Source organism: Fukomys damarensis, unplaced genomic scaffold, assembly GCF_012274545.1.
Source record: "Fukomys damarensis isolate Sample0158 unplaced genomic scaffold, DMR_v1.0_HiC HiC_scaffold_23, whole genome shotgun sequence".
Classification (NCBI taxonomy): domain Eukaryota; kingdom Metazoa; phylum Chordata; class Mammalia; order Rodentia; family Bathyergidae; genus Fukomys; species Fukomys damarensis.
The window spans coordinates 62016353-62028058 of NW_022900935.1; the positions used below are offsets into that span (position 1 = coordinate 62016353).

General features: G+C 55.8%; 1 protein-coding gene across 4 annotated transcripts; it reads right to left on the reverse strand.

Annotated features, from left to right (window-relative positions):
• Positions 1–78: 78 nt before the first annotated feature.
• Positions 79–11601, reverse strand: Cep295nl (CEP295 N-terminal like). 4 transcript variants are annotated; one of them, XM_033767233.1, is made up of 2 exons: positions 8803–11601; positions 79–1978 (listed from the first exon to the last, which is right to left on the reverse strand). In XM_033767233.1, exon 2 carries the CDS (start codon positions 1861–1863, stop codon positions 235–237), a length of 1629 nt encoding a protein of 542 aa, XP_033623124.1. In that variant the 5' UTR covers positions 1864–1978; positions 8803–11601; the 3' UTR covers positions 79–234. The 4 variants fall into 4 exon arrangements, with proteins under 4 accessions (XP_033623124.1, XP_010616816.1, XP_010616819.1 ...); XM_010618514.2 differs by lacking the exon at positions 8803–11601 and adding an exon at positions 5490–7190; XM_010618517.2 differs by lacking the exon at positions 8803–11601 and adding an exon at positions 3255–3474.
• Positions 11602–11706: the final 105 nt, after the last annotated feature.

The window sequence follows — 11706 nt, forward strand, 5'->3', positions numbered from 1 at the left end:
CCACATGGGGGGGGGGACTTCTTTTTTCTTTTTTTTTTCTCCCGGTATCAGGGATCGAACTCCGGACCCTGCACATGTGAGGCAGGCGTGGCACCACTGACCTAAATCTCTGGCCTCCAGGGGGCCCTATTTTTGTGTGAGGGCAGGCCACCGAGTGTACAGGGCCTGAGGGAGGACAGGACACCTGCACAGACCTTAACGAGGGATGTATTTATTGTGAGCGTGCTCTCGCCTTTACCACGTTTTCTGAAACTCTCGCAAACGTTTCCTGGCTTTTTCTAGAAACTGCGTGTGCAGCCTGTTTTGCTCTAAGATCTGCCGTTGGAAGCCAAGCACCATCTGACTGTGCTTCTCCTCACTGACGCTGCCGCTGCCGTACAGGGGCGAGTGGGCTCTGCACACAGGTCCTGCGTCCCTGGCCGGGGCCCCCGTGGAGTAAGACCTCAGAAGGGCCAGGCGAGTCTTCCTGCGCGCCCGCCGCTCCTCCTCCAGCTCAGCCTTGTAGTGGATTTCCAAGCTCATGCTCGGGTGCTCGGTCTGCTCCAGCAGGCTCTTCTTTCTCCCTTCCGCCGCGGTCTTCTGTTTCTGCCTCGATGCCCTCCAGCCCGCTGGGTCCGGCTGTTCCTGCCGGCGAGGATGAGGTGAGCCCTCCGCCGGTGTGGCAGGTGTGGGGCTCTGCAGGATCGAGTCCTCTCCGCCCACGGATACCCTGTCCTCGGGAGGCAGCGTCTGACTTTCCCCCTGGGGAGTGCATGGGGCCAAATGATGGTACTGGGCGCCCTCGGCCTGGCTTGGTAACTGTGGCAGACTGCACTGGGAGGCTGTCCTGGGGGACCCCGCCTCTGAGGCAAGTACAGTTGCTGCCTGCCCCGGCCCCTCCTCTCCAGGGACATCACTACCTGGTCCCCGCCTCTCTGGGAAGACCTGCTCTCCAGCGGGGTTCTGGTCTGCCACGGGCCTCTGTTCCAGGTGCCAAGTGAGGCGTTCTCTCAGCTTTCTGCTTGTTTTAAACAACTCCTCCACAGCAGACGCAAGCTCCTTCTGCCAAAAGTCCTTGTCACCACGCTGGCACTCAGACCCCTTTCTGTGAGTGGAGCTGACGGGCCGTAGCTGTTCTAGGTCCTCCGGCTGGCTCTCTGGACTCGCCCTGGAGTAATTTCTCGGGCCCTGAGCTGAGCGGTCAGTCCCGTTTCCCACCTGCCGCATCCGCTTTGGGGCTTTTTCCTTCGCCTTTTCCTCCAGGAACTTGGTTTCCACTGCAGCAGCCAAGAGTGGATGCAGCCTTTCTAGGTCGGCCGTCGTAAAGCCCGCCCAACTCTCCACAAGCTGGCGGCCACCGCTGGTCTGGCTTGAAGGAGCCCGCTTCTCTTTTCTCTTCTCAGGAGGACTCAGACACTGTGCTCGGGGAGCCCCCCGTCTCTCCAAGCCTGTTGCTTTCTTCAGGGACTTGGTGTGCCAGGCCTGTCTTCCGGGTGGCACCTCCCTGCAACTCCTCTCTTCTCTGAGGGGTTCTTTGTGCCTCTGCCTGCCCCTGAGGGGCCCAGCTGCTCCCTGCAGGATGGGCTCCCCTGAGTGGGGTTTGTTTCCCACTGCCCACCTTGCAGCCCCACTCAGTGGATGGGCTAAATACAGCCGCTGGGGGTCTCTGGCTTGCTGGTGTCTGGCCTCCTGCGGCACTGCCCGCAATCCCTCTGGCAGGCGCTGCAGTTGCCGGCTTCTCCGCTGCTGCCCGTTGGGTCTTCTCTGTAGAGCAACATCTCCTTTGACCCTGGCCTGCAGCAATGCGGACTTCCGCCTCAAAGCGAAGACGGTGTCATCAGGCATGAGGCTGGGCCGTGCAGTGTCCTCTGTGTCCCTCTGCATTTCTGTGAGCTCTGCAGACACAGCTTCTGAGAGAAGGGGGCTCAGCCCAGAGCAGAGAGTTCAGGGGCGCAGGGCTTGGAGGGGCCACAGGTGTCAGAATTGTGCCTCAGCAAACCTAAAAGGACAGGAGGACACACACTGCCTCCCAGAGTCTCCGGAGAGGTAGCAAGGCCCCGGGGACAAGTGTGCCCGGGATTCTCCATGCAGGGACACACTGTCCCCAGGGCCCTTCCCACATGGCACCCAGACAAGAGCCGTGGGGCAACTGTTTTCAGTGGGGTGTGGCCTTGCTTCCCAGGGGACAGACATGCAGCAGTGTTTGGGCATGGATCTTGTCCTAGCACCTAGAATTAGAACAGGGAGCTGCTGCAGAGGCCAGGTCTGCTGCCAAACACCTGAAAATGCCCCAGACACCTCCACGACAAGCAATGATCTGACCCAAAATGTCAACAGCACCGAGGCTGAGGAGCCCACCCCGGGAGGCAGGTTAGGACAGGGATGGGAGCATCCAGCAGGACACCTGCAAGCAGACTGGGGGGAGGCCAGGGCAGGAAGAAGAGGAAGCCCCGGCTCTGCAGCCAGAGAGCGGTTTACAAACAGGAGGAGGGAGGGGTGGAGGAGGGCATGCATGTGTCTTCAGGGCAGGGTGTGAGCGGGAGTATGCACAAGGTAGGTACTTACAAACAGGGGGAAGATAGGTGGGTGTTACACTCAGTCCATGGTTCCCAACTCTGCATGCCAGAGGACTCCTGCCGGCCTCTGGCATCAGGGAGGGTCAGTCGGAACACAGTGCCACACCTATACGCGGCCTGCATGGCTCCTCCTCTGAGGACTGTTCACCCCTCTGCTCTGCCTTCACAGTAACTACGGAAGGTAAGGTGCTACTACCACCCCTGAGTCACAGATGGAGAAACTGAGGCAGAATATGATGAGGACACCTGAGCCAGATCACAAAGCTCACAGAGGAAGAAGACAGGCCCTCCCTGCTTTGGTAGACCACAGTGCCTTTGACCGGCTGTGCTCACTGATGCTGCCACTGGCTTAGACTTCTGGTGGGAGGGCTTTGCACCCCTGGTCAAACAGAGCATAAACTCAGTGGCTAAGGATTCTGTCCAGCCAGCCTGCCCACCACCATGGGGAGAGCAAGAGGACGGGGTGAAAGGAAGCTGGGACATTTAGCCCCGTGACTGAGATTTCTGACAAAGGTGACACAGCAATTCAATGGGGGAAAGAATAGTCTTTTGTTCTTTGTTCTTTGTTTTTTTCAACAAATGGTCTTGTGACAGTTGGAAATCTACATGCAAAAAAAAAAAAAAAAAAAAAAAATTTGGATCCTTTCAAAAAAAAAAAAAAAAAGAAATTTGGATCCTTTCCTTATACTGTATACAAACCTTAACTCATGATGGATCTTGGGCCTCCATAGCAGGTCTAAAACTGTACACACTTAACAAGAAGTGCAGGTGTTTATTCATCACCTTGGCTTAGGCGAAGAGTTCCTGACTTTCAACACCAAAAGCTCAAGCAATAGAAGGAATGGAGACGTGTCCAGCAAAATTCACACCTTGGTGCTTTGAAAGACATTGTCGATGAAGTAAACGGAAAGGCACAGACTAGGGAGATATTTGCAGACCATGAATCCAATAAGAGACTCCAGAACATTTAAACAACTCTCACAACTCAGTAAGAAGAAGACAAATGATCTAATTTTGAAACAGGCAAGAAACTTAGACACTTCAAGGAAGACAGACGTGTAGTGGAGACAGCACTTACAAAAGTGTCCAACCCCACGTCCACAAGGGAAGGGCACCCTGAAGCCTCAGGGAGGCCCCACTTTACACCCACTGGTCACACCCACTGGGTGTGTAATTTAAAAAGCAGAGAGCAAGTGCTGTCGAGGAGGCGGGAAAATTGGAACCATCTCACGGTATTGCTGGGAATGTAAAATGGTGCAGCCCCGCGTTGGAAAATAGCCTGGCACAGTTAGTTTCTTTACAGGGTAAACAAGCTGAGCATGATGGTGCACGCCTATCATCTCAGCACTGTGGGAGGCTGAGGCAGGAGGATTGCAAGTTTTAGCCCAGCCTGAATAATTTAGTGATTTAGCGAGATCCTATCTCAAAACAAAAAAATAAAAAAGGGCTGGGGATGGAGCTCAATGTAAAGACTCTCGGTTCAATCCCCAATATTACCACCACCACCACCATCACCCCCCGCCACAAAGGTAAACAGACAGAATAAGAACAAGCAATTCTCCTCAATCCTGTCCCTCGGTCTATACACAGGACAAATGGAAGCACGTGTCCACACAAAGGGATGGAAACTTGGAAAGGCTGAATACTTTTCCCAGATCCAAGAAGCTCTGGTTCAAATCTGAGTCCCACCTGTCAAAGACAGAGCTCTTCCCACCACTGGGAAGGCCTGGGATGTCCAAACTGTGGGTAGGGGTCTGTCTGGGAAGACACGTGGAGGGAACGGGGCTCACACCCTTCATTAGCAGGTGACAATACGTACGGCTCCTCAAGCTTGGCAAGTGTCCCTAGCTCAGCTGATGACCCTAATTCGGTGGAGATCTTTGGGGTAAAGTTTAGGAAATGACAGCAGTTCAGGTGTTGCGGGTCCCTAGGACACTATGAAGTATGTACTGGAAAAGAGATGTCAGGGTCCCTCTTGGACTCACGGCAGTGCTGATGAGGGAGCCCTGAAGTGACCAGGGACATGCACTCCATGGGGAGCCCTCCAGATGGGATGTGTGCCTGCCGCCCGCGCCCCCTAGAGCCTTCCCAGGACAGCTGCCAAGGAAGAGAGTCATGCTTCCACTTGGGGTCCCCGCTCCAGACACAGCCGCACCGTGTGTGCTGGGGAAACCATTCTGGACTGAGTAGAGTCCTGGAGACCCTACATCCCCCTCACCATATATATCCTCATTATGAGTGATCCCCATGTTGTCCAGACCTTCAAAAGCAGATGGGTGGCTTTATACCAGCTGCCCTTACCACTTGGAGAAAGCACAGCCCCCTTCCTGGTGGAGCTTCCCTCACAGTCTTTTGTTTTGTTTTGTTTTTTGAGACAGGGTCTCACTATGTAGTTGAGACTGACCTGGAACTCACTATGTAGCCCAAGCTGGTCTCAAACTCACAGAGATCCTCCTGCCTCAGCCTTCCAAGTACCAGGATTACAGGCTTGAGCCACCATGCCCACACTGCCCTCACATCCTTTGATGGGAAGGAAGATAGTGTTGACAGCCACCTGTGGCCCCAGAGCCTCCCGCCATGCAGAATGGACATCAGGCCTTTTCTCTCTAGCTTTCTGCAGCCTTGTGACCCCAGCACCTAAAGCCAGCCTATGGTCGCCACACCCAGATGGCTGCTCAGACAGCTTTCCAAAGATGTAGGCCCCGCCTTTCCCCAAGAAAGACCCTGCACAAGGTGGCCACGGACAGTCCTTAGGTCTTCCCACCCTCTCCTTGGAGAGACACCCGGGGCCTCTGAGCATCCCAGGCAGAGACAGTGGCAGCTGTGGATTCCAGAGGATCAAGGACAACAAACATCCCATCAGAGACACTGTGAGGCACTGCTAGTCGGGGCTTCTGGTCAGACCCAGGTTTGGGACATCAGGTTGGGGCTGACCTGTACACCTCTGCTATTCACTTCTGGAGGACAGACAAGATGCCGTCCACCCGGATCCACGAATGCGGGGCACGGTAGACCATCGTCGACCATCTAGGAGCTTTGGGGACAGGCCTGTCCAGTCCGACAAGGAGGACAGTCACACAGCTGACCGGCCGCAGTCATGACAAAGACTCAGGCCCCTGGCTGTAGCAGTGTGGCTGGCCGCAGATGTGACATGGAGCCTGGCACGCACAGATACCCAGGAGCCACACCACAGCAGGAGCCGTGTCCTGTCACAGACGTGGTGGACGAGAGCAAGCATAACGTGTCCCGAGATGATGCCAGGATGCAGCTCCTCCATCGTCAGGGGTGTTCCGGCCCCTACAGGAGGAGAAACCGCTTTTCCTCCCCCTCTGACTCCCAAGGCCCCGCACACACCAACTCTGTCCGGGGCCTACCCTGTCATGTGCCTGGGACTGGCTGTCATTGTAGAGATCCAGGGGATGAATGTGGAAAAGATGGGGACAAACACATCTGGCTGTGAGGACGTGGCACTGATAACCATGCAGCCCTGGCTGACCGCACCCCTGTGGGGCCTCCCATCTTCCGAACTCCATCCATACACGTCTTGCGCTGTTTCTAGTTTACCACAAGAGGGGAGACCCAGCCCTATCTTCCCTTCGGACAGGGACACTGGGACTCAAGAGAGGCGAAGGAACCTGCCTGTGACCAAACAGCTCACAGCATGGACACAAACCCAGCAGCAGATGGACCACTGGCCCCAGGCTCCGAACCTGGAAGTGAGAGCGGGCACTCAGCAGTCCTCACCCTCACCCGACCTCCAGCCTCCCTGGATCCGGAGGTGCTGGGCCTCAGGAGGCTCTAAGCGTGCGATGGGCCTGCGAGCTTCCTGTGCTCCTCCCCTGCGCCACCACGGGATGCTCACATCAGCACCGAGCGGGCCCCATCCCCGCCAGCACATGGACTTTATTCCTCAAGGTGCATTCCATGGCTGGTTCAGCACAATGCTTCTTGGACTCAGTGAGTTCGGTTCAGCTCGGCAGGTTTCACGAGGGGCCGTGGGACTCTGCAGGTCTGAGTCGCTCCCCAAGGACACCGATGTGGACGCCAACTCGGACACTGGTCCACAGGCCCTGCTTGGAGTGGAGGCCCAGCAGATGAGTCTCCACTGAGGCTGTGTCCCCCTTGAGCCCTCCAAGTTTCCCTGGCAGGCTCTCTATCAGCCCACCCGCCATCTGCACCCTCCCCGCTGCGCTGTGGCTACAGCTTCCACCACAAAGGTCCCCGTGGAGCCCACCGGCCGGGCTGCCGCCGTGACCCGTGGACACCTGCAGCATGCACCTGAGCCCCGTGCAGTTTCCGGGCCCTGCCGAGCTGGAGCCGATGGAGCCTCTGTGGACAGGCACGGGAGCTGCTGACTCATCAGTCTCACAAAGCCGGGATCTCCGGCTCCAGGCTCTGGAACATTCGGGCAGCTTACGACCTCAGTCCGCTTCGCATACCCGCCAGCAGCACCAGGGAGGAGCCACCCTGCCCTCCACACAACAGCAGCACCCTCTTCCCTTTCTCCAAAGGCCAGTCACCCAGTCAGCACTTCTCCGAAATACATAAAACCAGCCATAGAAGGGCTCCCATTAGCCAGTCGCGGTGGCCCAAGCCTGTTATCGCAGCACTTTAGGAGTCAGAGGCAGGAGGATCACAAGTCCAAACCCACCCTGGGAAACTTAGTGAGAGCCTGCCTCAAAATAAAAAAGAGCGAGGAATGTAGCTCAATGTACAGGTCCTGAGTTCAATCCCCAATACCTCCCCCGGAAACAACCAAAAGAAGCTTCCATTAGTTGGGGTGGACTAGAGAGGGAATGCTGCCATTCAGCTAAAGTTCAGCCTCGTGTCAAGTTAGACAGCTGTCAGGCCTTTAGGTGTGTGAAGAATACGTATTATTTGACCTCAACAAACAAAAACAAAAACAATCTTAGTTGTCTTTGAGATGATAACACAGAACACCTCAAGGACTTTCAAGATGCCTACAAGTTTCCCTAAACTGAAGATTCCAGTGTGCAGGGTAAAACAGACACAGACAAAGGAGACTCTGCTGGGGGAGGCGCCTCTGAGTCTCCGAAAGGACGTGGGGTGGCGGTGAAGAGTGGAGAGATGCAGAGCTCGGAAGAACGACAAGACCAAGCACAGAACGGACACCCTAGGCCGAGACTCTCAGAGCTGGGCACAGAGGTGGCTTCAGGAACAAGTTCTGGAACAGCACAGTGCAGAGGTCAAGAGCACTAAGCAGCCACATGACCCAAAAGCGAGCTGCTCAACTCAGTCTCCTCATCAGTACGGGGGTGGTGACGGTGAGGACCACCCAAGTGCTTGGCCGGCAATTTAAGGGGAGAGAGGTATTCACCGTGCGTGTGTCCAGAAGACTGGGGTGGACCACGGAGAGCACATGACAGGGAGGCAGAGGTTGGCCAGGTGAGGGATGCACCTCCTACAGGGCTCTTTTGGAATCACTGGATAGGCAGTGAGACAGCCATCACTGAAGGCATCCTAGCCACGCCCAGATAAAATAAACACGCATGACATCGGGACACCTGTGTGCTGCCCCAAGCCTGGTTTTCGCCACTTCCTGACGTCGAGCTGAGTTCTACAGTGGTAGTACAAAAGCCGCTGGGCTGAGTTTTGGGGCTGGCAGCATGGGAACCCAGGGGGCAGGGAAGTTGTCATGGCAGAATAGGGGACCCACCCAGGCCCACAGCAGGTTTTCTTTTCAACCAAGTCCTGGACTGGGGCTTGTGAATTTCGCCATCTCTTTATAACCCACCAGGACTGCACAGCTCTAGCGGGCAGAGCCACTGGGGGGACCAGCTCAGGCTCATCGTGCCTCAGCTGCCTCCTGGAGCAGCTTCACCGAGACAGACTCCGAGGCTGACCGACCCCAAACTCACGATCTGGACACCAGCAAGCTGGTGGGCCACTTGTGGCTGACCACCGCCTGCCTTCCAAGTCCCCAGCCTGGGCGGAGGTCCCCCAAATTAGCAGCTGCTCTTGCTGCACCATGACAGCTCCCACTCCCCAGCTCCATTCTGCCAGCTCCACACACCCATCCTCATCCCCCCGGGTTAACCGTCCTTGTAGAGCCCTGCGGTGCAGGCTCTGTCACATGGACCTCCTGACCTGCGTCCTGCACACCCTCATCAGCCCACCTCCAAGGCCCTCTTGGGAGCCTCGCCTGACAGCTGGGCACAGACATGGTCCACCCTCACCCTACAGAAGGGACAGCCACCCTGTGGTGGTGTGCAGGGGTCCCACTGACCCAGGCTGGCTGGGGTCGAAGCTCTCCAGCTCCACTGGCAAGTAGCTCCCTCGTTGGTTGCCTATGGCAGCCCATTGTCATGGGAACAGCAGACTTGTGCTGTGACATCAAGGCAGGGGTGAGGTCAGGAACAGTGCCAAGCCGGCCAGAGTGAGCATGCAGGTGATTTGGCTCCGACTGCTGGAGGACGAGCAGGGGCACTTTGAAGGTGCCCACTCAGTCTTGTCTGGGGTGGGTACTGCACATACAGAAACCCCAGCCGTAGCGCAGACAATACCTTCCTTTCCTCCAGCCTGGCAGTGTTATTGACCTCACCTCCTCCAGGGAGCTGAGGAGGTCGTGATGCTGCCAGGCTGGGGAAATTCAGTTTGAGAAACACAGCCCCAGGAAGGCAAAGCAAGTGATCCTCTGGGACCCGTTCTTGCAAGGAAAAGTGAACGAACGGCAGGGACGTGGCCAGGGCGTGGACATCTCAGGAGGATTCAGGCACCAAAAGCTTTGTCCAGGCTCAGTGGCTGATGCAGAAGAGGGCTTCTCTCCGTGGGAAAATTATCTACCCAAGCTCCCACCTACTTCAGTTCTGATCACTCTTCTTGGCCCTTGGGGTGACTAATTTCCTCTCTCAACCTGATTGGGCTATGGGGTGCTCAGACAGCAATCAGCGTGATTTCTGAGAGTGTCTGGGAGTGTTTCTGGAGGAAATTAGCATCCAAATCTAGACCACCTGACCTAGATTCCCCCTCCCCAGTCTGGAGAGCCTTCACCCAAGCCACTGAGGACACAGGCACAACAGAAAGGCAGCTGAAAGGAAAATGCTCTCTCTGCAGAAGCTGGGGCGTCCATCTACTGCCCCCAGACACCACAGCTCCTAGGTCTAGGGCCCTGGATGCAGGCTACAGCACTCTATCAGCCTCCATAATCGAATGAGCCAGTTTCCATACTAAATCCCATCTTGTACGTCTCTCGCTATATCCTATGGATCTGTTCTCCAGAGAGCCTTGACAAATGTAGCCCTAGAGACAGCATCTTGGGTCTGTTTTCTCCCTCTCAGAAAATATACACTTGCAGAAAGGAAGTCTGGTTCCTCTTAGATATCTGAACTTTTTCTATTTCAATTAAAAATCAACACCATGTGTCACCTGCGGAGCATGCCATGCTGGGATCGACTCGGTCACTCCCCTGCTGCCGTGGTCTAATTTCCCTAAGATAAGGGGGACGGGGATAAATAACTCTTCAACCAAATGCTTAGGTACCCTTAACTGTTTTCTTTAGAAAAACGCCTCGATACAGGTTTGCCCGATCAAAAGGAAAACATGCATTTACAGCCCTTGACTGTGGCTGCCAAAACACCCAGCTGAGCTGCACAACTGCTCGCCCTAGGAGACGCATGGGCTGCCCGGTCTCTCCAAGGACAAACAGCCTCCTGGCCAAGGGAACTGTGCACAGGTCTAAAGCTGTGAAGCCCGGTCTCATTCCACAGCCTGCAGCCAGCATCAGTCTCCTTGGAACCCCTGCATCCCTCCTCCACGGAGTCCTTGACAAAACAAGGACAGACGTGTGCAGGGCCTTGTGTACTGAAAGGCCCTTGAGGGCCACACATCATCTATGTGCCTGGCTCCCTTATTCCTGCCTTCAAGAACTGGTGCATACAAAGCAAAGGCCACCTCCCCATTTGTTCGTTGGTCTTTGTCAGGGAGCCCACAAGGCCAAGGGGATAAGATGTGTCACAGCTGAGCGTCAGGGCCTGTGGCGCTCATTGTAGCTCTATCTAGAAACCTGGCTTCCGCCTGGGAAGGGCTCGGCTGGTCTGCTCCCAGCGATGTATGAGGTTTCCTGGAAATCTCAGAGGGCTATCCAGGAAAGTGTACCCACCCTCGTAAAATGCTGGATGGGAAGCCAGGACGGGGCTGGGGGTGAGCAAGTCCACTAAGACTTTGACCCCCAAAGTAAGGAGCCCACGTGCCCCAAAGCCCTCCAGTCACAGTGTCAACAGTCTTTCTGCACACAACCACCCCACGGACCTGAAGCCCCCGGAGGACCCCACCTTCTGTCCTTCCTCTTTTGGAGCTCAAGTACTTCACTGGTGCCACTGTCCTGGCCCCATCGCCATGGCTGAGCCCTCACACGCCTACAGGAAGGACTGGATGAATGGTGAGGTCTTCCTAGGGTGGAGAGCCCCTGCTCCCTCTCTTAGGTTCCCTGTGAGGCTCCGACTTCTCTGGGTCCTTACAAGCGCTCTAGACACACAGCCTGGCCTCATCATCTCTTTGAGTCTCCACACCTGTGGCCCTCCTGGCTCTCTTCTAAATCCTCTCCTTGTCTTCTGCCCCCTCCCCATCAGAGGACTCAGGGCCTGAGCATGGCCACGTGACTCAGACAAGGCCATCGGGGCAGGGAAGCAGAGGAACAGTCCATCAAAGGAGAGGCTTCCTGTTGGTGCCCGGCCCCGCATGGTGGTTGTTTAGGACCCACGTTGCCCTCCTTGGATTTTGGGCCAAACCCGTCAGGCTCCCTGTGCTCCAGATCCAGCGAGGAAGGGCTGCAGACCCACCCTGGGGGCAGACAGCATCCAGGCTGGGCTAGGGGAAGGAGAACATCCGCAGTGGGCAAAGGGAGGTGCATTTCCTTCTCCTCCTGGGTGCCCTTCTCCCTGAAGAGCTCAGGGACAGAGGCTACCCTGGAGAGCTGTACTCTGTCTCAAAATTACTGAAAAGGGCGTGGTGAACCTTCAGTACTTTTACACACTGACTCATTTGTCAGAAATTTGCCAGCACTTGGGAGGCTGAGGCAGGAGGATCGCTGTGAGTTCGAGACCAGCCTGGGCTATATAGTGAGTTTCAGGTCAGTCTCAACTACATAGTGAGACCCTGTCTCAAAAAAAAAAAAAAAAAAAAACCCAAAAAA

Excerpts from the sequence above, each read along its gene's own strand:
- Cep295nl (XM_033767233.1), bottom strand. The coding sequence starts at position 1,863 with ATGCAGAGGGACACAGAGGACACTGCACGGCCCAGCCTCATGCCTGAT.